General features: G+C 40.0%; 1 protein-coding gene across 1 annotated transcript; it reads left to right on the top strand.

Moving 5' to 3' along the window:
- Positions 1 to 16,305: 16,305 nt before the first annotated feature.
- Positions 16,306 to 20,500, top strand: LOC101466534 (uncharacterized protein C1orf232). The gene is made up of 4 exons (XM_004551113.3): positions 16,306 to 16,633; positions 18,205 to 18,282; positions 18,514 to 18,620; positions 19,092 to 20,500. The coding sequence occupies exons 1-4, from the start codon at positions 16,553 to 16,555 to the stop codon at positions 19,435 to 19,437; spliced, it is 612 nt and encodes a 203-aa protein (XP_004551170.3). The 5' UTR covers positions 16,306 to 16,552; the 3' UTR covers positions 19,438 to 20,500.
- Positions 20,501 to 22,833: the final 2,333 nt, after the last annotated feature.

Genomic DNA, 22,833 nt, shown 5'->3' with positions numbered 1-22,833 from the left:
ATATATATATATATATATATATATATATATATATATACACACACACACACACACACACACACTTCAATGAGCACTAAAATTGAAGTTAATCTTACTATGATGATCATAGTGTGAGTTTGTATGTAGCCTATCTCCTTGGTGGGTCAGTGTGAATGAAACACAAATCCAATTCTTTGGATTTTCATCTATATTATGTTCATTTCATCATTCAAAATTTGTATTCAAGATGGAATTTTGTTTGAGTCACGATAAAACGAAAAATATAAAATGAAGAATACAAAAAACTACCACAGGCTTGTTTAGATAACTGCCTAAATAAGTATCAGAGGTTGTTAGACTTGCTTCTAGGAAAGCTTTGATTGCAAGTTAGATTTTACTGGCAGAGGAGAGACTCCAAGCGTGTTGCGAAAAAGCAACACTGATTAGTCAGATCTGTTTAGTTGGATCTGAAAAATCATTTTGGTTTGGAAAAAATAATACAATAAAGAGTAAATTATGCTGTTGGTGTGAACAGTTGCATTAACAGTAGGTGAGTCGCAAGTGAATAATCAGATTGGACCAATCAGCACCAGTACTGAATAAAAAAAAATCATGCAAAGATCATAAAATCGACTCTTTTGACATCTTGACATAGCTACGTATGAAATTGGCCGTGATACAACTTGATTGAAATTCTCCCAGCTGCTGTGTGCTCGTGAGATTTGATGAACCCAAGTTTGCATCAGAAAAATTCAGAATTTCGTGTCTTTTTTTTTCACAAGATGTTTCACGTCTTAAGGCCTCGATAGTGGTGCATTTGCTTGTACACAGGAAGTGTTGTTCATGTCTTGTTTCTTGGGGACACTCACATGGAATCACAGTTCTTTTTGAAATCATAGGATTAAGCTGTGAACACAGAGATATGATTTTTATTGCTGACAAAAGTTGCATAGTTTTGATTCTAATTTTATTAAAACAATGTTTATTTTTTTAATCTAGAAAAAAACTCTTTTTTTTTTTCTTTTTTTTTTTACACAGGCTAAATCTCACCAATCGCAATCCTTTCCTGATATAAGAATACGATTCAGTTTAGTTTCAAAACTTTTCAGATGTTTCACAACAGAGCACATGGGAATGTGACGTGCCACGGAGTGTGCCATGCAGACCCTGCTGCGAAACTCAGACGGAAATAACTGAATGTGGAACCAGAAACTTGTTACACCACAACTTTTTCACACTGTCACACAAGTTCGTGCCTGCACTGTCACAGAAAGATAGCATTTAACAATCCAGGGTCTCTGTATAATTTTGCTGCAGAGCTGTAAACAGCTTCATCATTAAGTTATTATAGATGTGTAGTAAAATGGTACAAATCTGAGTCTGGAAATGTAAAGTGACAACTTCCAACCTGATTTGTTGTGAACGTTTTAGTCGTTTAGAATATCACTGATTTATTTTAAATAATTATTTTAAAGATTTATTTTTTATTAAACCGAGTTCAGACTATTTCTTTTGTTGATCAAATCCACAGCCAGAGATTGTTGTTTTAACCCCAACATGGTTTGATGCGCACAGTTTGTGTATGAGGGCAGCAGAGCCACAGAGCTGCTGATTTCCTGACTGTATTGCTGGGGAATGTTTGTGAGAATACCACAGAGCCAGAGCTGGAAATAGGCCGCGGTTTGGGAATTACACTCTCGCTCGCTCTCTTAAACGCTGCATACTCTCATTATTGTCTCCCTCTGAGAGGTTTTTTTTGTCATGTGAGGTTTCACAGATTATTACTGTGGAGATAAAAGGCGCTTTCATAGATTTTCTTTTATGAAAACTGCCTATTTGTGAGCTTTATGTGTTGCTTTTAATCGATTTATAAGTGCAAATGTTTCTGTAAGTCTATTTTCTTGTAGATTATTATTTACTTTGCCTACTTTATCTTATTTTTCTTATATAGTAAGTAAGTAAGTAAAGTTTATTTATATAGCACCTTTCACAGGCATGTGTCACAAAGCGCTTTACAAGTTAAAAACACAATACTGAGAAATGTAGACATGTTTTTCTTCTCTGTTTTAGAGTTATAGCTAAGGTGAGCCAAATGTTTTACAGTCTCAGAGCTAAGCTCATGTTTCCCAGCTATATGTTAGCAATTGATATATATGATCCTGAGGGCATGCCTTTGGGCCTTGTTATCTTCTTTTCAAAGTTATGACATGACACATGACAACTCCACTCTTGTTTTACCATTTTTAACTTCTCTTGAAAATACACAGTTGATTTAAAGCTCGAATTTATCTGCAACTGATTTGAAGAATACACAAATGTATAAATGAAGTAGAGCGTTTTGGCAGAAAAGCTACTTAATGGTAATGTGATGATTATCTTGGTATATATTTACACATGTAATTACCAGACTGTGTGGCCTTAGACATTTCGATTCGTTATAAACAAACACAGCAAGAACTGGCAGTGTGCCGGTTATTTATGCAGTGAGTTTGGGTTAGATGTCTTTGCTCGGTCATATTTGGGCATTTATTACTCATTTGTTCTCAGTCTGTGTCCAGACTTTCATGATAGGCTGAGGATTTTTGGTCCAGAAACATACTTTACACGAAGACATACTGTGATCTTGTTTATATTAGAGGACAAAATGCTTTAGCTTAAAGTTTGACATGTTTTCCTGTTCAGAGACTTTCCCAGTGCCATACAATGGGAGAAATAATTATTTGATCCCCTGCTGAATTTTTCTCACTTAAGTTTGCTTGCTTACCAAGAAATGAAAAGTCTCTAATTTTATAGTATTTCCATTTTAATCGAGAGAGACAGAATATTTACCAGACGTCTGGAAGTTAAACATTTTCACACAATTTTATTTTAAATTGATCTACATGTCACTGAGTGAAAAAAGTATTTGTTCCCCATGCAAAAAACCGAGTTAATACTTGGTGGAGAAACCCTTGTTGGCAAGCACAGTGCTATGATGCTTGTTGTAGTTGGTCTCCAGGTTTCCACTCAGCTTAGAAGGGATTTTGGTCCACTCATCTTTACCAAGTTTCTTGGTTGCTGCTTCGTAACTCAAAGATTTTCTATAGGATTGAGGTCTGGACACTCCACTGGCGTGCACAGATAGAGACGAGGTGGTGCTGAAGCACTTGCCTTTTTGCCCTCAGTCCAAAAAAGTGCCCTTTTGAAAGACGTGATTTTTTTTTTTTTAAAGCTGCGCGATTTAAAAAGGTGTGAAAATAATGGCTTGATTTGTGCCCCTTCTTCAAAGACACCCGAACCCTGTCGCTTTTTCACTGTCACCGTGTCACGTGAACACGCTTGCAGTTCATTTGTTGTGAGGCGTGTAGCAGCGGCATGACACAGGACTACTTGGAGTAGGCATAGTAGGCTAACTATAGCGACTGGGAGCCACGGCGGACAACACGGCAGCTCTTTCCCTTCCCAACCAGTCGGGTAACCCATGAATCGAGTGAAATTATTCTGTTTGCCCTCTAAGACCAACCTGCAATTGTTTTGTTGTGAAGTAGCCTGTCAGAAACTGCACATGACAAACTTTGCCAGCTTACCCCTCCATCCATCCATATGGATAAACAAAAAAACGACACATTTAAAATGTAACCTAAACCATTTAGGCAACCCCACTCTCCATCAATTCCGACCTTTTTGCATACACTATTGAAAATATCACGTTATGCTATAGGCTAAGGCTACATGCCGTTAGGCAGAGGGCTCTTTTGAGCCCATTTTTCGTTACAAATTTTAGGATGATCTCACGGAAATCTGTGAATAAATACAAAGTTTTCAAACTGAAGTCAGTGACGGGAAGACATCACACTTTTTAGAGATGGAACTGCAGAAAAACCTAAAACCTTGACATGATTATGAATAATAGAATTATGGACGTTTCTCCGTTTTTGTGGATTAGCCTTTCCATAACTAACGTCAACTACTGTCCTACTTTGGTAAGATTGAAATTAATGTCTTTGACTGTCTTTAGTAGGTGTCTCCTGTGAGAAAGTTAGAACACCGTCCAACTGTCTAAAGATGCAGTCTTTAGCCTAACTGGTTGTTACTGACTCAGCGATGCTCGCAGACATTTACGCACTGTGTTGTGACCTGATTGTGACAGAACAGTGACGTTGTTATTGGTAGTTTGAAGGGTACGGTGTTGGGGGTGGTGCATGTTAAAAGTTTTGAGAAGCACTGGTTAGACATGTTAATTTTTTTTGGTGTAACATATTGGCAACATTAACACATTAATTTGCTAAAGGAAAAATAGGCAGTTCCCAATTGCCTGTGAAAACGACCATTCTGCCCTGTTCTTGTAATGACCACAGTCAGTCTTATTCGTTCTCATACATTTTGGTCTATTTATTTACTAATTTCAGCAAGCATAATGCCTAGGAAAGAGAGGCTGAGAAAGGAGAAAATAAAAGTCAAATTGCATTTAACCTGTGCGATTTTTTTATTATACAAAGAAAAGGTTTTCCACATATGCAAAAAGTGCCCTTTTTTCCCCCTGGAGCACTTGCCCCCCAAAATGTCTGTGCACGCCACTGGGACACTCCATGACCATATTGTGGTTCCTTCTTTAACCACAACTGCCACTCTGCCTAGACTTCTTGCCTCTCAATTTCAACCATATACAAAATTTTCTAGATCTACCACTTGTTTTTAGTCATTGTCTCGCTGGAGGACTGATCCTATCTATTCTGACTGATAAAGGAGAGTCTTGTCCAAAATGTTATGGCAGTTGGCACCATCCATCGGCCGCTCAAGGCAGTGGTCATCATGTATGCTTAGCAGAAAAAGAATCCCAAACCTTAATGTTTCAATCTCCATGCTTGACAGTAGCGATGGCATTTTTGGGTCATATCCAGCTTCTCTTTTTCCTCAAAAAACAGTGGATCGAGTTCATGCCAAAGAGTTCAGTTTTGATGTAATCTAACCACAGCAATTTCTCCCGAAACCTCTCTGAATCATTTATATTGACTGACAAACTTAAGACAGGCCTGTACTTGTGCCTTCTTAACAGGAGGACCCTGCGGGCACAGCAAGATTTCAGTCCATTACGGTGTTACCGATTGTGTTTTCAGTGACTGTGGTTCCAGCTGCCTTCAGATAATTAAAAAGCTCCCTCTGTTTGGTTTTGGGCTGACCCACCAGCAGACTTTGTATGGAGCTCCAGGCCAAGAGCGATTGATAGTCATTTTTATATTTCTTCCATTTCATTGCACCAACAATTGTCAACTTCTCATCAAGCTTGGTCTAGTAGCCCACTGAAGCCTTGTGAAATTCTGCTGTCTTGTCCTTGACGTCCTTTGACAACTCTTTGGTCTTGCCCATGGTGGTGGAGAGGCTGGAATGGGGGTGTGCTTTATGCACCTAGTGAGTTGAGATCAGGGGTATCTGTAACTGGTTGATTCTAATTCTGGCTGGGTTGTAGGGGATCAAATACTTATTTCCCTCAATGACGTGCAAATAAGTGTATAACTGTTATGTTATGTGTATTTTCTGGGTTTTTGGTTGATATCCTGCCTCGCTCCATTAAAATAAAACTACCATTAAAACAGAGACTGCTCAAATAATTTTTCCCCCCGTTATTTCTACCTGCTGAATCAGGGTAAAATTTAAGTTCTACAATGACTTCTGTGAATTAATAACAATGTCCAATCAATTTTCACTGTGTCAGCTGTTTATACCTGCATCTTTATGGACTTTAATCTATGCGCTTGCATGCTGGAGTGTACTGTACATAACAAAGCTGTAGTCAAGAACAGCTTTGTAACTTGGCTTACATTAAATGTCTTGTTTTCCCTGCCACACAAGTCGATCATGTCCAAACGAAAGACACGCTCCTCTGTTATCTCCCCGGCCCCTTCCCCATTTCCTTTTCTGTCACTGCTATATCACACAGCACCTGATTTAGTTCCAGATACACCAGTAGCTGTTCCAGAGCTCCACGCCCAACACTGCTATAAAGAGAATTCAGTGTTGAATGATAGATGTTACGTCCCAATCCCCTCATCTCATTCCCCTGATCCCCTGATCTTTCCATCTAATCTTCCAATGGGAGCAGCCCCCCTCTTCACCTCTTCACAGATACTATTAACAGGCTATCGCAGGTTAATTTTGGAGGCAACATTTAAAGACAGGTGTGCATGGATATCTGAGAGACGGGTGTTGCAAGAGGCGCTGCAGAGGCATGTGGTGCTCCGTACGAATGTCGATTGTAAACTGCGAAGTTACATCTACTTGAAACCGCGAGGACACCCAGCACCAGAAAATTTACTGCCAGTGCTCGCTTGTGAACTTTTCTGGATCCGAGTGGCGCCTCGACACCCCAAAGAGCTGTCAGATAATTAGTTTGGCAAGGGTGAGCGAAAGAAGTTGTTTGAGCTCCATCATATGAGGTCATTTGGCTCGATTGCATGACATGATTCACAGCTCTGTACACTGGTCATTTATTTATGCTTGCAAACATGCTGCCATATAACCCCTCGCAACAAGCATATTTATATATGATCACATCTGCTCACACACACAAGTATGTGTTATTGTATATAAAAGAAGCCAGACCTTTTCCTATATTACTTTTTAGTGCAGCTACAACCAATTTCATGATCTGTGTGCATCTATATTTCTATCAGAGGTTTACATCTGCTTTAAATCTTTGAATGAATCTTTTGACTCTTCATGTATGACTGTGAATGTTTTTCTTCCTGGCCAATAACTTCAAGCCAGCTGCAGGAAAACTACCTTCATCCATGCATTCAAAATCTGGATTAGCCGCTTCACAGCCGGTTTGAACAGGTTATATCTAGTAAAAAAGTATAAGCGGGCATGCGTCCACATATACAATTAGACAAAAGGGTTGGACTTTCTCACCGATGTCCTCAGGGGATTTTGTCAGTGTGTAAATAACAAACTGTTGCACGTACTGTACAATCAGACATAAATATATGAGCATAGACGTGACTACGAATATATTACTGAAGTAACTATCAAGCTTCATAGAGATTCAGTATATCTGAAATACATTAGGTTAAAAGTCTTGATTGTGATTTTCATGGTTGTCATGGTTATGATTCTGGGATCCTGGTGCAAGGAAAAACCTGTGTGGATTTAACTGCAAGAGAACCACTTTTCTAGGAAACACCACTGTCTTTCAACACTGAGTCATATTTCAAAGGTGTTTCCCAGCTGTCATTTCACAATGCGCCAAACCTTTTAAAAAGTTAATGAACTGAAGTTTCGAATCTGAACTCTTTCTATGTGGAAGTGTGGTTTCTGCTTTGCCTTGCTTAAATAACTGAGGTTTTTTTTAAAAAAAAGATATCATCTGGATGGTAGTACACAGTGTATCAGTATATTGTTTAACACCTTTGCAGATGTGGAAGTTGGCCGTGTGCACCAAGAGCCATACCAAAACAGTTTGCAGCTTTGGAATCTTACGTTATTTAGTCTTTTTGATAAAATAGGTTACTTGGGATTAGAGCTGGGTTCATTTCCACAGGTACTCGTACACACTGGACTGGTCACCAATCAATATTAGGGCCAAAACAACACACATCCACTTACTCTCACATCCACCCCTAAAACTAGTTTCAAATCTCAAATGAACCTAACAGGCATGTCTCTGGACTGTGGGCATAATTCCCTGTGCAATTCACAGGGAACACATTCAAGCTGCAAACAGAAAGGCCCAATCTGAGCAGGATGTTGTGGTAGATGACAGTGCTAAATTCTGCACTACTGTGCTGCACCTCTTCACTGTCTCCACACTTCCTCATTTGTGGAATATGATTAGACTGCAAACTGTGTGCTTTTTCAAATGCTATGCCCTTTGCAATCACTGCATGTACTGCTAACTGTGAAATCTACCTCCAGCATTGCACAAGTAATGAGAAAGTTAGAGGTGTACTTTCTTCAGAAGTGTCCTTTTGTATGCATTTTTGCTAAGTTGTTAAAAAAAAGTGCTACAAATAACCTTGAGAGTTCTTATGTAAACCAGGAGCTTGATGCCAAAATGACGATCATGGAAACATAACGACAATACGAACTTGTTTTGGAAGGTAAGAAGAGCTTTGAAAGGGCATTTTATTGTGTGTTACACAACTGCTGGCACGACAGGAAGCAACTGCACTGAAACTCGCACGCCTGCAGATCCTTGTAAAAGAAACATGCAATATAGAATACAGAAAAACACGCGGATGCACAACTTTATTGTTTAAGCTTATGCAACTCACCACGCCTTACTAAGAACCCGTGTGATATATTACATTTACATTTAGCCATGTTTTCATTTGCATAAACAAAGCGTGCATTTTGACCCAACTCATTTTAGGAGGTTAGAATGTTTTATAAGACAATTATAAATTATTCGGGTCCTTTCAACAAGAAACGTGTAGTTTCTTTCTTATAAACATCCACTAATTTACTCAAACAGTGTTTAATTTTTCATGATTTTTTTCATGTATTTTGGGAAGATAAGCTGTTTTGATTTTTTAGGAACCTTTCCTCAATATTCTGTAAAAAAAATCTTTTACATATTCAAGCATTTAAGAGTTAATCAGATGAAAGTAAGAGACTTTGAGGGAAGTCAGTTGCTGACTGAATTATGTACGGCTACCTCTGGCAGAGACAGTTAGCTTAGCTGTAATGAGTGGAGATGGAGCTACCTAAAAAAATCAGTTGGTAAGTTGATTAATTGACAGGGAATATTTAATTTACTATTTCCTGCAAAAAAAAGAGGACAGTTTTACACACATGTCTTATGTTTTGGCCAAGCAGCAACTTCATTTCTAAAAAAATGAAGCTAATGGGATGAAAGTTGAATGTTTACTTGAGGCTCCAAAAGTGAGTCAACCCCCACAGAATGAACATATTTACTGTTATCCTCTGGGCTTTTTGACCTGGGGTTTTTAGTTTCCAGAAATTGAAGTCTTGTTTATTTTTAAGTATCTTTTGTTTACTTCTTAGTTTTTTATTTTTTATTGTTTTTATTTTTTTTTACATTTAGCTTTTGATTCTTGGCAATTTCTTAGTATGGCAAACCTTTACTCCTTGTTATCATTTATATTTTCCCCCTCTGTCTCATCTCCCTTGTGTCTTCCCCTTTGTCCAGTCACGGCCTGTGTGTCCTTGTTTCAGTGTGGTTGTTATTCACTTCTTATTTTGCCTCCTGTTTCTTTATCACAATTCCTTTAACTGCATGACTGTCCTCACCTGTGTCCCGTTACCCTCCTGTGTCCTATATCCTGATTACCTTGTGTGTGTGTGTAAATAGGCCTGTTCTTCACCACAGTTTGTGTTTCAGTGTCTCTTTGAGGTTTATTCTTGGCATTGACTGAATTTTTCGGGTTCTTGTCACTTGTTCTGTTTATTTCAGTCTGTCTCAGTGTCATGTGTTTGGGCCCTTTTCTTCTGCAAACATGGCAGTTAACAGTGTGGTACAAAAATAATAATATGGGGTATTTTTAATAATTTTGATAACCTCCTTAAATGAAAATCTTGCATTTGTACGTCTGTGATGGGTGACCTTTTTGTTTAGTGCTTTTCTCTTGGTTGTCCTGAAAGACAACCAGTGTCTTGTAGCAAGTTGCACCTCAACCAGATGCTTTTGGCAGCCATCAGTAAAGTTAATTCTGGCTGGATATTTGGCAGCTCTTACATTGGGCTTGACTATTTTCTTAAGTCTTGCTAAGTCCAATGAGTGCTGTAAAACAAACCCCGTTGTATGGCGGCAAAAAGAAACTACCATTTGTAGTCAATAACGATCAATGAGATGTTAATAGGCTTTGGCCTTTTCAAGTATCACAGATTTAAGAGAGTGTGTGCTTATGTTTGAGTCTCTATGTATACTTTTGACCCTGTGTGGATTAGAGAACATCTCAAATAATTCAAACATATGCACCTAACTCACAGATGTATGCTGTGAATCATTCCATGCTGGAAAAACAACAGCTGAAAGAAATCATTACAATCCCAAAATGACCATGACATTCACGCCTGTGATGAGTGGATGTAAACTGTGGACCAGAACTGTACGTTTTCGTGTGGTCATTTCCAGGCCATCATTGTAATTTCCCTTTTTTCAATATGACAGGCTGATTTCTGCTGATGCCTCTTGTTCACCTCGTATTAAAAAAGCCATTAGACGTATTTTTCAAAATGTCAGGTCTTTCAGTTAATGTGCTGAACTGCATGAGCAAGAGGGCATAGAGCGCTCGTGCAGTCTGACCTACTGACCTGCACACGGAGATTTCGCTGCAGCAGTGAACATCAGCAAATCACTCTTAGACTTTAAAACTGAATGTCAGATCCTTTTAGTCTAAAATTCTCAGCTCTGTTTGCCTTGATCTTCAACACTGCAGTTTATGACTCAGGTTTTTCAGACACTGCACAGAATAAATATAGCAAAGAGCCTCTAGGTTCATGCTCTCTTAGAGTGACCAGACATCTTTGTTTTCCCAGGACGTTCTTGATGCTTGTCACCAGCTGAAGCCGTTCAACCACATGTCACCATTTTTAAACAGAATCAGAATCAGAATCAGAATACTTTATTGATCCCTGGGGGAAATTATTTTTTGTTACAGTGCTCCATTTTAAACCAACATTAAGACAAGACAGACAATACGCTAACTAAGAATAGTACAATATATACATATATATACATACATACATACATACATACATAAGTCACTTATAAATAAATATTTGGAAAAGAAACATGTGTAGTTGTAGCAGCAAACAGTGTGTTAAGTGGATGCGTTGTACAGGGAGATGGCCACAGGCAGGAATGATTTCCTGTGTCGTTCAGTGGTGCTTTTCGGTAATCTCAGTCTCTCACTGAACGAGCTCCTGTGACTGACCAACATGTCATGGAGTGGGTGGGAGGTGTTATCCAACATTGTCTTTATCTTGGACAGCATCCGCCTCTCCGACACCACCTTGAGGGAGTCCAGCTCCATCCCCACAACATTGCTGGCCTTACGGATCAGTTTATTAAGTCTGTTGGCATCTGCGACCCTCAGCCTGCTCCCCCAGCATGCAACAGCATAGAGGATCGCACTGGCCACAACAGACTCATAGAAAATCCTCAGCATTTTCTGGCAGATGTTGAAGGACCTCAGTCGCCTCAAAAAATAGAGACAACTCTGGCCCTTCCTGTAAAGTGCTGTGGTGTTTTTAGCCCAGTCCAGTTTATTGTCAATGTGTACTCCAAGGTATTTATAGTCCTCCACAATGTCAACACTGACCCCCTGGATTGAAACAGGGGTCAAGTGTTTCCTGGTCTTCCTGAAGTCCACGATCAGTTCCTTGGTCTTTGCCACGTTGAGCTGCAGATGATTCTGCTCACACCACGTGACAAAGGAGTCGACCACAGCCCGGTACTCTGTCTCATCATCCCTGCTGATGCATCCAACCACCGCAGAGTCATCAGAAAACTTCTGAAGATGGCAGGTCTCTGTGCAGTGGCTGAAGTCTGTGGTGTAGAGGGTGAAGAGGAAGGGGGAGAGGACAGTCCCCTGTGGTGCCCCTGTGTTGCTAATCACCTTGTCAGACACACACTGTGGGAGACGTACATATTGTGGTCTTCCTGTCAGGTAATCAACAATCCAGGACACCAGAGAAGCATCCACCTGCATCGCTGCTAACTTATCACCCAGGAGGGTCGGCCTGATGGTGTTGTAGCTGTAACAGCTGTAAACAGCTGTAAAATGAAATAACATTTTATTTAGGAAGAAACAGTCACTAGTGCATTAATCTGCCTTTACACTTAGATCTCCTTTGGTGTAGAAACATTTTGTCCGGTGTGCATTTACACATGCATCAGCGCTATAGCTCGCAGATCTGTGCACACAGAAGTGGAATTTGACTTTTCCCTTCCAAGTCGCTGCAGGAGGCTGAACAACAAACTCTTAAATAGACTCATGGCAGTGAATATGAGTATCTTGTCTTGTGACAAGATACTGTAGCTGGGGAGGTTAGAAGAAGGGAGAGCGCAGATGTGTGTCAATGTCTGCAGTGAAGGGCATTAACTCCAAAGTAGTTATGAATGTATTTTTTAAAGCAGGTCAACCGGTTCACCTGCACTGACTTGTGGGTGTTTTTCCTGAACAGCACATGTTCAATACACATGATGGTTTAAGGGTATTTTTTTACACCTGTATTGAGAGCAACAATACGCTGCAGTGCAACGTCTGGACTTAGATTTACGATACTAATTTAGTGCATCTTTTTCTTTGAAAATATTTTTATATAAAATCATTAAGCCTACGAGATAACAAAATGATGCCTTATTATACATTGATGTAACAGGCCAGTGTCAATAAGTGAAGTGTTCTTTGAAATGTTCTTTGCACAGGCTCTACAATGAAGTTACTCCGGGACGTTTTGCATAAATATACACAAATATTTTGTCATTTAACTTTGGTTAAGGACAATTAATAAAATACACAATAAATAATATACTACGTACCTACAGTATGAATGGAGGTTAATTAAATGCGTTGGGTTATAAAGTAAGAACATCTTAGCATTAAGATGCAAACTTCTTTAATATCACTACAGTTAAATTCCTGTATGATAAAATGAAAAGGGGATTATGATATCAGCTTTACAACAATGAGAAGCTTGACAGAGGAAACCAGCTTTAAGCTTAGTCACTGAAATGAATGACATTCCTGTGTGGTGGGATGTCTGCTCAGACAATAGAGCTTCAGCATATCCAGAGCCTTTTGTTTAGCTTACATATATCAAAATCTTACTAATTTCAGTTGGCTGTGATTTCAGGCATTGCAAAGGAAAATGTAGCATCATGCACAGAAAACTTAATGTGGTGAAGCATCTCCTGTGCAGCTCCATTTAGATTATTAACGATGCTGCACATCACTTGTTAATATCTCTGATTTTTGAGAGGCTTGCATGTTAACACTGTAGCATGCATGCAGAGGCAGTATATGGATGACATTCAGTACACTGTGTTCTGTACTTTGTGTTCCTAATCTCTCAAATGACCCACTGAAGCAGGAAATTATTTCATATGTCGCCCCCCAGTGGTCAAAAGTGATATGATACGCATGTGGATGAACTCAGGGACCTCCTGCAGACCACACAGTGTTCGCAAGAACCGAAAGGAGGCAGTATTTATCTAGCTCCACATAGGTAAACCTTCTTTGGTATCATGAAATCAAGAATAGTAGATTTATTTTCATGTTTTTGTCTTGCTAGCTATTCATGAGAGTCACATAGGTAAACTACTATGAGCACTCAAAGTATCAAAACCGGCTTTAGTCCATTTTTATCGGTTTTATGCTTTGATGGTGGAAAAGACCAGTTCCTGTCTTTGGGTAGCCACCCTCTGTTAAGGAGGACACGCTGAAATGCAAATATACTTCTCTCTGAAATTCAAATGCAAACTAAACTGCTCTGAGACAAAGACCTGTGGCCTAAATTTAGGTAGAAAGCTTTTCTGGATTGTGTGTATATATATACACAATACAAAAAGTTGGTTCTCTGTCAGAAGTCGATACAAATACAATGGGCCTAACAGAAATTGGAATTAACTTAAACGAACAGCGTCAAGAAAATGAAATCAACCACCAGAACCCTGACTTCAGCCTTTACCTGTACTGAGTTTATTTGCAATGCAAATAGGGTGATTAGTAAAGCAACCAAATCCTTTTGTTCCCGCTTTCAATAACAAAAAACTATTTGATGCAATCACACTCCCTACTAGTAGGTATTCTCTTTATATTGCATTGTATTCTTATTTATTCCGTATTTTTGTGCCTGTGTGGGATAAAATCACGGCCTTAATCATTAGGCATTTGAAAAAAGGAAATGAGTGCGACTTCAAGATTCTCTGAAACGGATGTCCACCATTGTTGAGGATTCTTGAGCCACCTAGTGGTGATCTGAGGCTGTCTGTGTTTAATGTGATAAAGGAGGTAATAAACGTATTAAAATATATAATTAAAATGAATTTGTAGTTCTATTTTTCTTCTTTCGGCTGCTCCCACTGCAGATCACCTGCCTCCAACTCACCCTACCCTCTCCGTGTCCTTTCCCCATAAACCTCCTCTGTGAGCTTTCTCTTTTCCTCTTACCTCACAGTTCCATATTCAACATCCTTTTTTCATTATATCCACTATCCCTGCTCTACTCATCTCGACTTTGCCTCTCTAACTTTAGAATTCTTGATATTCAATGGAAAAGCCTCCATGTATCTATTTTATAAACCACTTATCCAGTTCATGATGAGGGCTGGAGCTGACTCAGGGCCAGATGCAGAGTATACACTGTGCAAGTTGCCAGTCCTTCACAGGGCTGGAAAGCCCCAGTTAGTGCTTTGTTTTTAAATAGTCTAAAACAAGGTTAGGCAATTAATTTTCCTGTGGACCACATGGAAAACTGGGACTGTTGTGGAAGGCCGGACACCAGTAAGCTGAACTCAGTTCTGATCAGTTTTAATTTATTTATGAAAATTTATCTTGTGAGATAGAAATGATAACTGAGCCAAGCACCTGTGGTCTAAAAGCTTAGGGGTATTATCAGTGCAAGGATCTGCAGCTATACGTGTCTATTTTCTTTTACAAACAAACTGAATTGAAATGTAAGGGGTTAGAAATGTCAAATATCACAAAAACGTTCTAATATTTCAAGCTTTTATTGAAGTACTCAGGTAGATGGATTTGTGCTCGTATTTCTCCTCTGACAAGTTTATTTCAGAAAAATATGTCTGATGTAAACGTCTCAAAACTGTAGTTTGAGGAGTGATATGCACTTTAAATCCGGATAGAGTTTATCAGCGACACCCAGATTAATTTGATCTATTTTAATATCCCGACACATACTGGTTACAATACTCTCCAGCTTCCTTTGTAATGCTTCAAAAGATATGTAGGTCATAACATGTCAGTCATACATAATAATCTACTGGCTGTGTGTGCTGCGGTAACTGATAAATCCCTGGGTGTGACCTTTCCCATCTGAAACCTGAGCTCCTCAAGCTGCCCAAACTGGCTGCTGTTCAAATGACCAAATTCCACCCGTCTTTATGTGTAGATGTGTCGTCCATAGACTTGCATTCATAATTCACGCCGATCGTATGGATCTACCCGACCTTACAGCTTCATTACTGTGGAAGTCTGTATGGTAATCAAAACCAGGATCAGGAGGGCAACAGAACAGCATAGGTCAAATTTCTCTGCTGATAATCAAGATCATTATCAATCCTTCCCTGCAGCGATCGTTTATAGCGATCAGTTATGCTGCTGATGTTTGAGTTTATCACCACAGTTACAATTCTGTCAGTTTGAGCCAGGTGAGCAAAACACGGCTGTAGTCTGTAGTCGGCTGTTTGTGTTGTGGCTGGTGAAATCCAATCTGTCATCAGAGCTTTATACTTCTCTCTTTATCTACATGAAACTAGCCCGCTTGGGTTGCCAGGCGACCAGTCACAAAAAACACAAAAAAACCTTGCATGGCGCCTGAATTTGATTGGTGTTCGTCTCATCTGTCACGGCAGCCAATAGCAGCGGCAGAGAGGAGGACAGCGAGGAAGTGGCCAGGTGACAGTGAAAGAGGAGTTACTTGTTAATACGGATGGTATAAAGATGAATTGCCATAAATAAAGAAGACATGAGCACCTGTGTGTAGCGTTAATTCAAATGCAGTTCAGATTACAAGCGACTGTTGCACGTTTTTACACAACACCCCTCCAGCTCGCTACTTGAATAAGACGGGACGTGGAAGGAGGGGGAGGATGTTATCAGAACATGAATTTCTCAAAGCTCTGTGCTCATGTACACAGAATAGATCAAGGTGGAAATGTACAACCTTTTACATTTGAATAGCACTGACAACCTGCACACCCTGTGTTCAGGGAAACATTTGCAATTATGTTTGCACATGTAAACTGCAAAGATCATAAAGACATTTTAGATTTCTTTTTCACTTTTGAACATTTATTAAGCGGTCTTTGGTCTAATTTAATTAAATACTTGTGGAATTTATATTATTTTATTTACCTTTTAGACAGTAGTTCCAACTTTCTGAAAAACTAGTTTGTATTGGTGTGTTTGTGTGGCAAGGTTATAGGAGCCATCCTACCAGCACAGGATGACAATGGACCTCTGGCTCTGCAAAAGAAACCCTCTGAAATATGAATGAGGAAATCCACACCTGTTTCCAGGTAACCAAGGCAGTACCGTGACGCTGACAATTAGTGTGTGTGTGTGTGTATACCTGCGTAGGCGGATGCACAAGCAGCGCAACTTCCTAGCTTTACCTGTTCAGACACTCTGTGGGGATGAAAGCAGCTGTCAGCCCTGCTGGCTTAATGAGACAGACATAATCTGACCAGGAGAAGCAGCATGACAAAGTTTGGGCCTCAGCTCTGAACAAGTTCCCTGCATTTATAATCTGCTGAGAACGTTACGCATGGAAACAGGCCAAAGTCGGCCCAACTGAGCTGAAGGTGGACGTGGAGACTCGGTGGAGGGTGGAGCGCAGAGGCATCTTCACAGGTCTTGCCCTCAAGTGTTGAGCATCTATTTCTGCAAGTATGAATCCAATGTGGAAGGTTTATAAAAGCAAAGTGCTGAAGACTATTAATCCCGAATATGAGGAGGACACTGCCGAGGAGGTACAGAATATACATACATGTTTCTCCACATTTGCTCATGTTACTCATTAATTTGTTTGTCAGAAACACTTTAAACTCTTAAGCCCCAACGCCCCCTGATGCGGGGGAAAAAGCAGGAGATGACTTAGGCTTGGGGCTTAAGAGGTTAAAGTACAAGAAAGCTGACATAATTGTTGGCACAGAAGTCAGAAAGTCAGCTGGTTTTGTTTTGCTGATCATTTCTTATTCATCACAGCGTTAGATGAGCTTGCAGGGCTGATTTGTTTTCCATGCAATGGGAACTTTAAGACAGATGTTCGGCCCGGGAACAGCAATGCTGGCCTTAATGCACGCTGGCAAGTCGACTCTGATGAAACTGTGTTTACTAACATGTGCATACAAATATACATGCATCAAATCTACTTTTTTATTAGTTGCTGTTAGACAAATGTGGACTTAAAATGAAATCCAGATACATAAGAGCAATCACAGCAATAATTAAACAGCTTTTAACCAAAATACAGGCAACACTGCAAGCAATATGGGATGTTTTCAGCAGTCATCGAATGCCCTTTTGCTTGGTATCTTCTTACATAAAATCATTATTGAATCTTGGTCTGTAGTCATATTTCAGATGCCTGTGGTGACTTAAGTAAACATAAAAACATTTTATCGCAGAGAAAGGACTAATAGACGATTACACTCATGTGAAGCAGAACTTTCTTCGTTTTCTTTTCTACCTTTTTAAAGCTCTCAGAACGTCTTGGAGTTACGCGGTGACCTTTTCCAAGGGTCAGACATCGACTTTCTTTTTAGTGGTTTTTGTTGGATTGGATTTTTCCCACTGCTCATGTTCACGGCAACACCTGCACTCGATGCAGGACTTGGTTCTCGTGAAACAGTGTTGCGTTGACCCAGATCTCCAGAGAGCTGAGAAATTCGATCCTGCACAGGAGCTGAACAAACGGATTAGTTGGCATTCCAGTGAATGACGGGCTGACAGGCGGACGAGACAGATAGCCAGGTTCCTCACTGGCATATTCAGATCTGCCAGCTGACTGCTTCACATTGTGGCCTCTTGAGCTGCCCGGGCATTTGCAAGGACGACAGGGAATCCGGAGAGATAGTTTCCATCTAGATAGATATGCAGAGATGTCATCACTGCTATTTGAGTTGCCATTGCTTCACACGTTCTAGTGAAATTAGAGACTGCTAAAGCGTTTGACTATCAGTCTTCCTTATGTCAAAACATCCACTGATGTGGAAATACTACTGTTAAGTAATTAGTAAGTTGGTCAAGAGAAAAAACAAGCAATTAAAACACAATGTGCAAAATGTTAAAGTTAGTTTTAATAAAGAAATATTAAACATTTTTCTGTGGTGGCAATTTATTTTTAGTCTCCAGTAGTTCATATAATAGTGTCATGTGTGTTTAAGCTAGGTCTGCCTCAGCTTGCAGTACCCACAATACGCACCAGATGGCGACTGCTGTGCACAGATTCTGTGTTGTGCATTAAACTTAGACAGTTTGTTGTGACCAGACTGTGTGTGGACAGGTTAATGAAATATTGTTCTGTTTACTGGTGTTGCAGGTCACAGAGGTGGAGAACGATATGAGTCCAGTGCAGGAGGAGGAGGGGCCCAATGCTGTCTCCCAGCTGGCCAGGAAAGTATGTGAACCCTGGCAGTGCTTGTAAATCTTGTAGGGTATTTTCTGTCCGTTTACTAATCACGCAGGCTTCACAAATACTTTATAAAATGGTCACAGATGCAGTGAGTATAGTGAGAATATCCATGCAAAGGTTCATGCTAAGCATATGTCTAAAGATATGACAGAGGAGCGTTAGTCAAGTGATATTTGACAGCACTAAATCCCTACTTTAACCTCTGACCTTGTCAAGATGCAGGGGGCAGGAGCTAAAAGCTGGAATCGGCTATCAGCGATCTTCAACAAAGATGATGAACACCAGCTCCTAGAGGAGACTGAGTGCCCCCCTGTCGCTGACCAGTGAGTTTTTAATCGTCTATCTTCTCACATGCATTCATGAACATTGATGTTGCTGGTGAAACAGAGCTTTACACTTTCCAACTGAGATCACACCTTTATCAGATTTTGTAACTCATAAGGTTGAAGTTTTACTTTCGTTGCACTGACCCAAAGAAATGTTTTGGCCAAAATTGGTGTACAGACTGAACTGAGAGGGGGAAAGGAGGTTTAATAGAAAAACAAATAGAAATGAAGATAATTACTGGAAGACATAAATTCTTATTTTCTGAAAATCTAGGATACTTACTGGCCAAAATCTGTCTTTTTTGTCTATTTCATAAAGTAATGATTGTTGGATTAATCACTATTGAAGCCTTTCTTATAAAGTCTTTGTGTTTACATGTAATTTTAAAACTTAAGTTATTTAAAATCTAAAATCTTCGTCAGTTGTTTCATAATTTAAAGCACCTACTGCTTTGTCTAAATTCTCAGTCCGCTTGCAGCAAAGCCCGAGGAGCCTCCGCGACCCACCAGGCGCACGGGATTCTGGGATAGCTTTGCGTCTAACTGGGCAGCCAAGAAACAGGCCGAAGCTGCCGCCGCTGCTGCTGAGAACGAGGCAGCAACAGGGGAAGGTGAGGAAGGGGTGATAGAGGCTGGAGGGGTGGAAAGTCAGCAGGATGGGCAGGTCACTGAGGGAGAGCAGAGTGAAGGGGGAGGAAGGAGCAACAATAGCTTCTCCAAGTACGTCTCGCTGGGAGGAGGCAACGAGGATGCTTCTTTCAAATGGAACTTTGTTACCAGCAAGCTGGCAGAGCTGAAGACCAAGACCAATTAGAAACATGGTGGAGGAGAAAGTAAAAGAAAATAAACAACATGAGGAGGGTGGTAGGTGTAGAAGGAAGGTAAATTTTGCAAAGGATATCCTGTAACTAAACTGGCGCCTCTTGAAGTCCCTCTGTATTGTCAGCTATTATACGCTCCAGAAAACGTGTGTTCACAGCCACATTACTACCAATGGCCTGATTGCTGGTTGAGACATAAAAAGAAAATCAGTGTTCTTGTTTATTTATTTTTTTGTAATCTTTGGTTCCCCATTACTTAAAGGTCAGTCTATTTATGTAAGAGTAAAGAGGACGTGTAGGTCATAGGCGACACTTAACAAAGAGAGCTTCCATTTCTCTGCCTGCACAGAGCCAGAGGTAGTGTTCATATCCCGGACCAGTGATTGAACTTCAACCACTACTACTTGTGAAAAAAACTTTTAAAGTTGCTTGTATTAAAAGTCACTATGCTAATTTATGAAATTCTGAATTATTTCTGGGAGATGAGGTGGGCACCCAGACCTGAGTTGTCTCTTTACCATCTAACCGCAGCACAGAGAATGCAGTAAGGCAGAATTTTGGTGACGACCACACTGGTTTAGGCAGCACACGGCAGTGTTTTGTTTTTGCAGTTGTATGACTACACTTACTTCCCTAAAGTGCTTCTTTCACCACGAACATGTGCCTCCACACCTGTCAGCAAACTTGATCTAATCTGTAGTTTAACAAAAACCGGATTAAGAGATTAAAGGCAGTGATAGCAGGATTAGACAGGGATTATCTCACTTAACCTGTTCAGAGGCCAGCGGATTATAGAAAGGTAATTTGGCAGTGTGATGTAGATACTACATAATCTTCCGAGTTTCTCTTAAACTTCAGGAATGCAAAATGTGGAGCACATTTATTTGACACGTATGTACGCCTGGTGAGATAAAGCCGGTAAAACCGATGACTTGGATTTTGTGATTGTGACTGAGACTGAAATGTGTGAGTTTTTTGACTTTTAAAATGTTGTGATTTAAAAAAAAAATTGACTTATTATGGTATTATTTCTGTTCTTTTGTGATTTATGCCTTATTCCATGTTTTATTCTGTTTTATTCTGCTGTTTTCGGTATATAATAATAAAGACTATTGCACTGAAGTTCTTGTAAGGTATGAACACGTGACTGAAAAATGTTAACTTTTGAGCAATATTGGAAAAAAAATTCATTCATTTGCTGATCTCTGTGATGGTTGTTTTTAGAAGCTTTGACTCGAACCTTTTTTAAAAATCTAGAACACGAAATTCTGCCTCTGGCCAGCAGGGGGTTCTCTTCACCTCTTAAATTTAGTATAGCATATATTCAACTGTCCTTTTTTTCTGCCTTCATGTCCTTCACATTTACATCAAATCAGTCTTTTATAAACATGACAACAGCCTGATCAGATACCCTGTCAAAAATAGCCCATTTTCCTCCTCATATCCCACTTCCTTCATCTCTTTCGTGTCCTGTTTTTCACACCCATTTCCTCTCTCTTACTGTGTCATGTTTCCTCAGATAGAACAGAGCTTCCTTTTTAAATTTAGGAGTCTTTCTTGGGATTTCTATATGAATTTGGCAACACACAATAATGATGCGAAAATGATGCAAGCGAGCGTAGCCCGATCTCAACCCCATGGTTTCGTGCCATTTCTATGTGTTTATACTGTCAGTCAGATTTTATCCTGTCATAATGGGACATGGGAAATCAGTTTCACTAGCTGTGTACAGACTTTCACATCAGCCGTCTCTGTTTGAGTCAGAAGAGATCTTTCCCTACTCGCAGCTCAGTGACAAACTCGTGTTTCTTGCATATTTCAAACAAACTCAGACTGAACATTTATTCCAAAAGGGCTGATTTTTGGGCTGATTGGCGGGGACTACTGTCTTGATGTTTTGAGGTCCATATTTTAGTTTCATGACATCAAGTCAGCAATGCTCGGTGGAAATGAGGTTTGTAGAGCATGAAAGCATCAGAAGGCGAGCAGGCAGGGCTGGCAGTTTACGCGGGGGGAGACGAGGGAGAGTGCACAGAGGCACAACTGGGTACCTGAGGGGTCTGTGACGTCTGGTAGTTTTGTTTAAAATGCATCTCGGGGAGCTCAGAAATAATGAGCTGCTTATCGGTGCTCGAAACCATTTTTGCTGAGATCACAAGCTGAAGGGAAAAAAACAACACACAAGTACTGCATGTACTGCAGTTTTCATGAGTTCTGACTTTATTTATGTGGATATCTTCAAGAGGAAAAGGCTAAAGTGGCGTAGGTTAAAGATTTTCAGTCGCTTTGGCAGTAGATTAAGTTACCAAATCTCTTCCCAGACAAAAGCTGAAAGGCTATCATTATTTAAGGTTAGCTTTGTGGTCTCTGTTGACTCCTCCTTGGAGACTGGTTTATCAGAGCTTTCTTTCTTTAAATGTAACAACTACACACAGTAAAGCTGTCACAAAACTGATGAACAGTGAGACCAAAGAGCACTACTGATTTTACTCAAAGATGTCTGTTTAAAGGTCTTAGCGATAAGGCTACTTTAATCCATACAAGCTGTTTGGTAATGCAATTTTGTCAGCCTCTGTTAGCTCTGAAAACCCAGAGTTAAAAAATATAGAAGTCTGTGCATGTTGAGTTAGAAAGAACAGATGTGCTCTTGTAAGACTCGAGGTTCAAGGCTACATTGTTGCTACTTGCTAATACACATGAATCACCCACTGGGGACACAATAAGCAACATCTGGGGTGAAAAGGTAGCCAACACAGTTCCTCAAATGACCACTTCAGGCTGACTCAAAAAGTGGGTCAGTCCCTGGAGGTTGCAGTGACATAATGCTTAACTTTACAGCACATATTTACAGCCTTCAGCCAAAAATGGTTTTGGACTCCATTGACAGTTTTTCCTTTCAACGCAGTGCCATAGTGGATTTATTTTGAGTATCTCATAAGTTTTAAGTGCATTAAGGCTTAAAATGCTTAAACAATAAAAATGAAAACACATTAAAAACAAGAACAAGTGGGTAAAGTCACGGTGACAGAGTCCTTTTCTGAAAGTCAAAGCATGGGAATGTCTGTGGGGATGTTGGATTTCAGGTAGAGTCGGTACCAGTTTTTTTTAAATATGATTTTTCCCTCATGTGATCATGGTTCATGTTTTTTATATGCACTTAAGACCCTCAGTAGACTCTCACAGGTGTTTTCTCTTAGTCTGCCTGATAAGATCTCATCTCAGGACCAGTGTGGTTTTGGGCAAGACCTTCCTCAGCAAGCAGGCATTCACTTGTCAAAGCAGGAAAAGCACAAGCAAATTAATAATGGAGTCACTCCACTTTGAGTATATCCTGCCTTTGTGGACGCTGGTTCGCTGCCACGGCTTCTCGTTAACCTGCTGTAATTTCA

This window comes from Maylandia zebra, linkage group LG11 (assembly GCF_041146795.1).
Source record: "Maylandia zebra isolate NMK-2024a linkage group LG11, Mzebra_GT3a, whole genome shotgun sequence".
Taxonomy (NCBI): Eukaryota; Metazoa; Chordata; class Actinopteri; order Cichliformes; family Cichlidae; genus Maylandia; species Maylandia zebra.
This window is presented reverse-complemented; position numbering and strand designations above follow the sequence as displayed.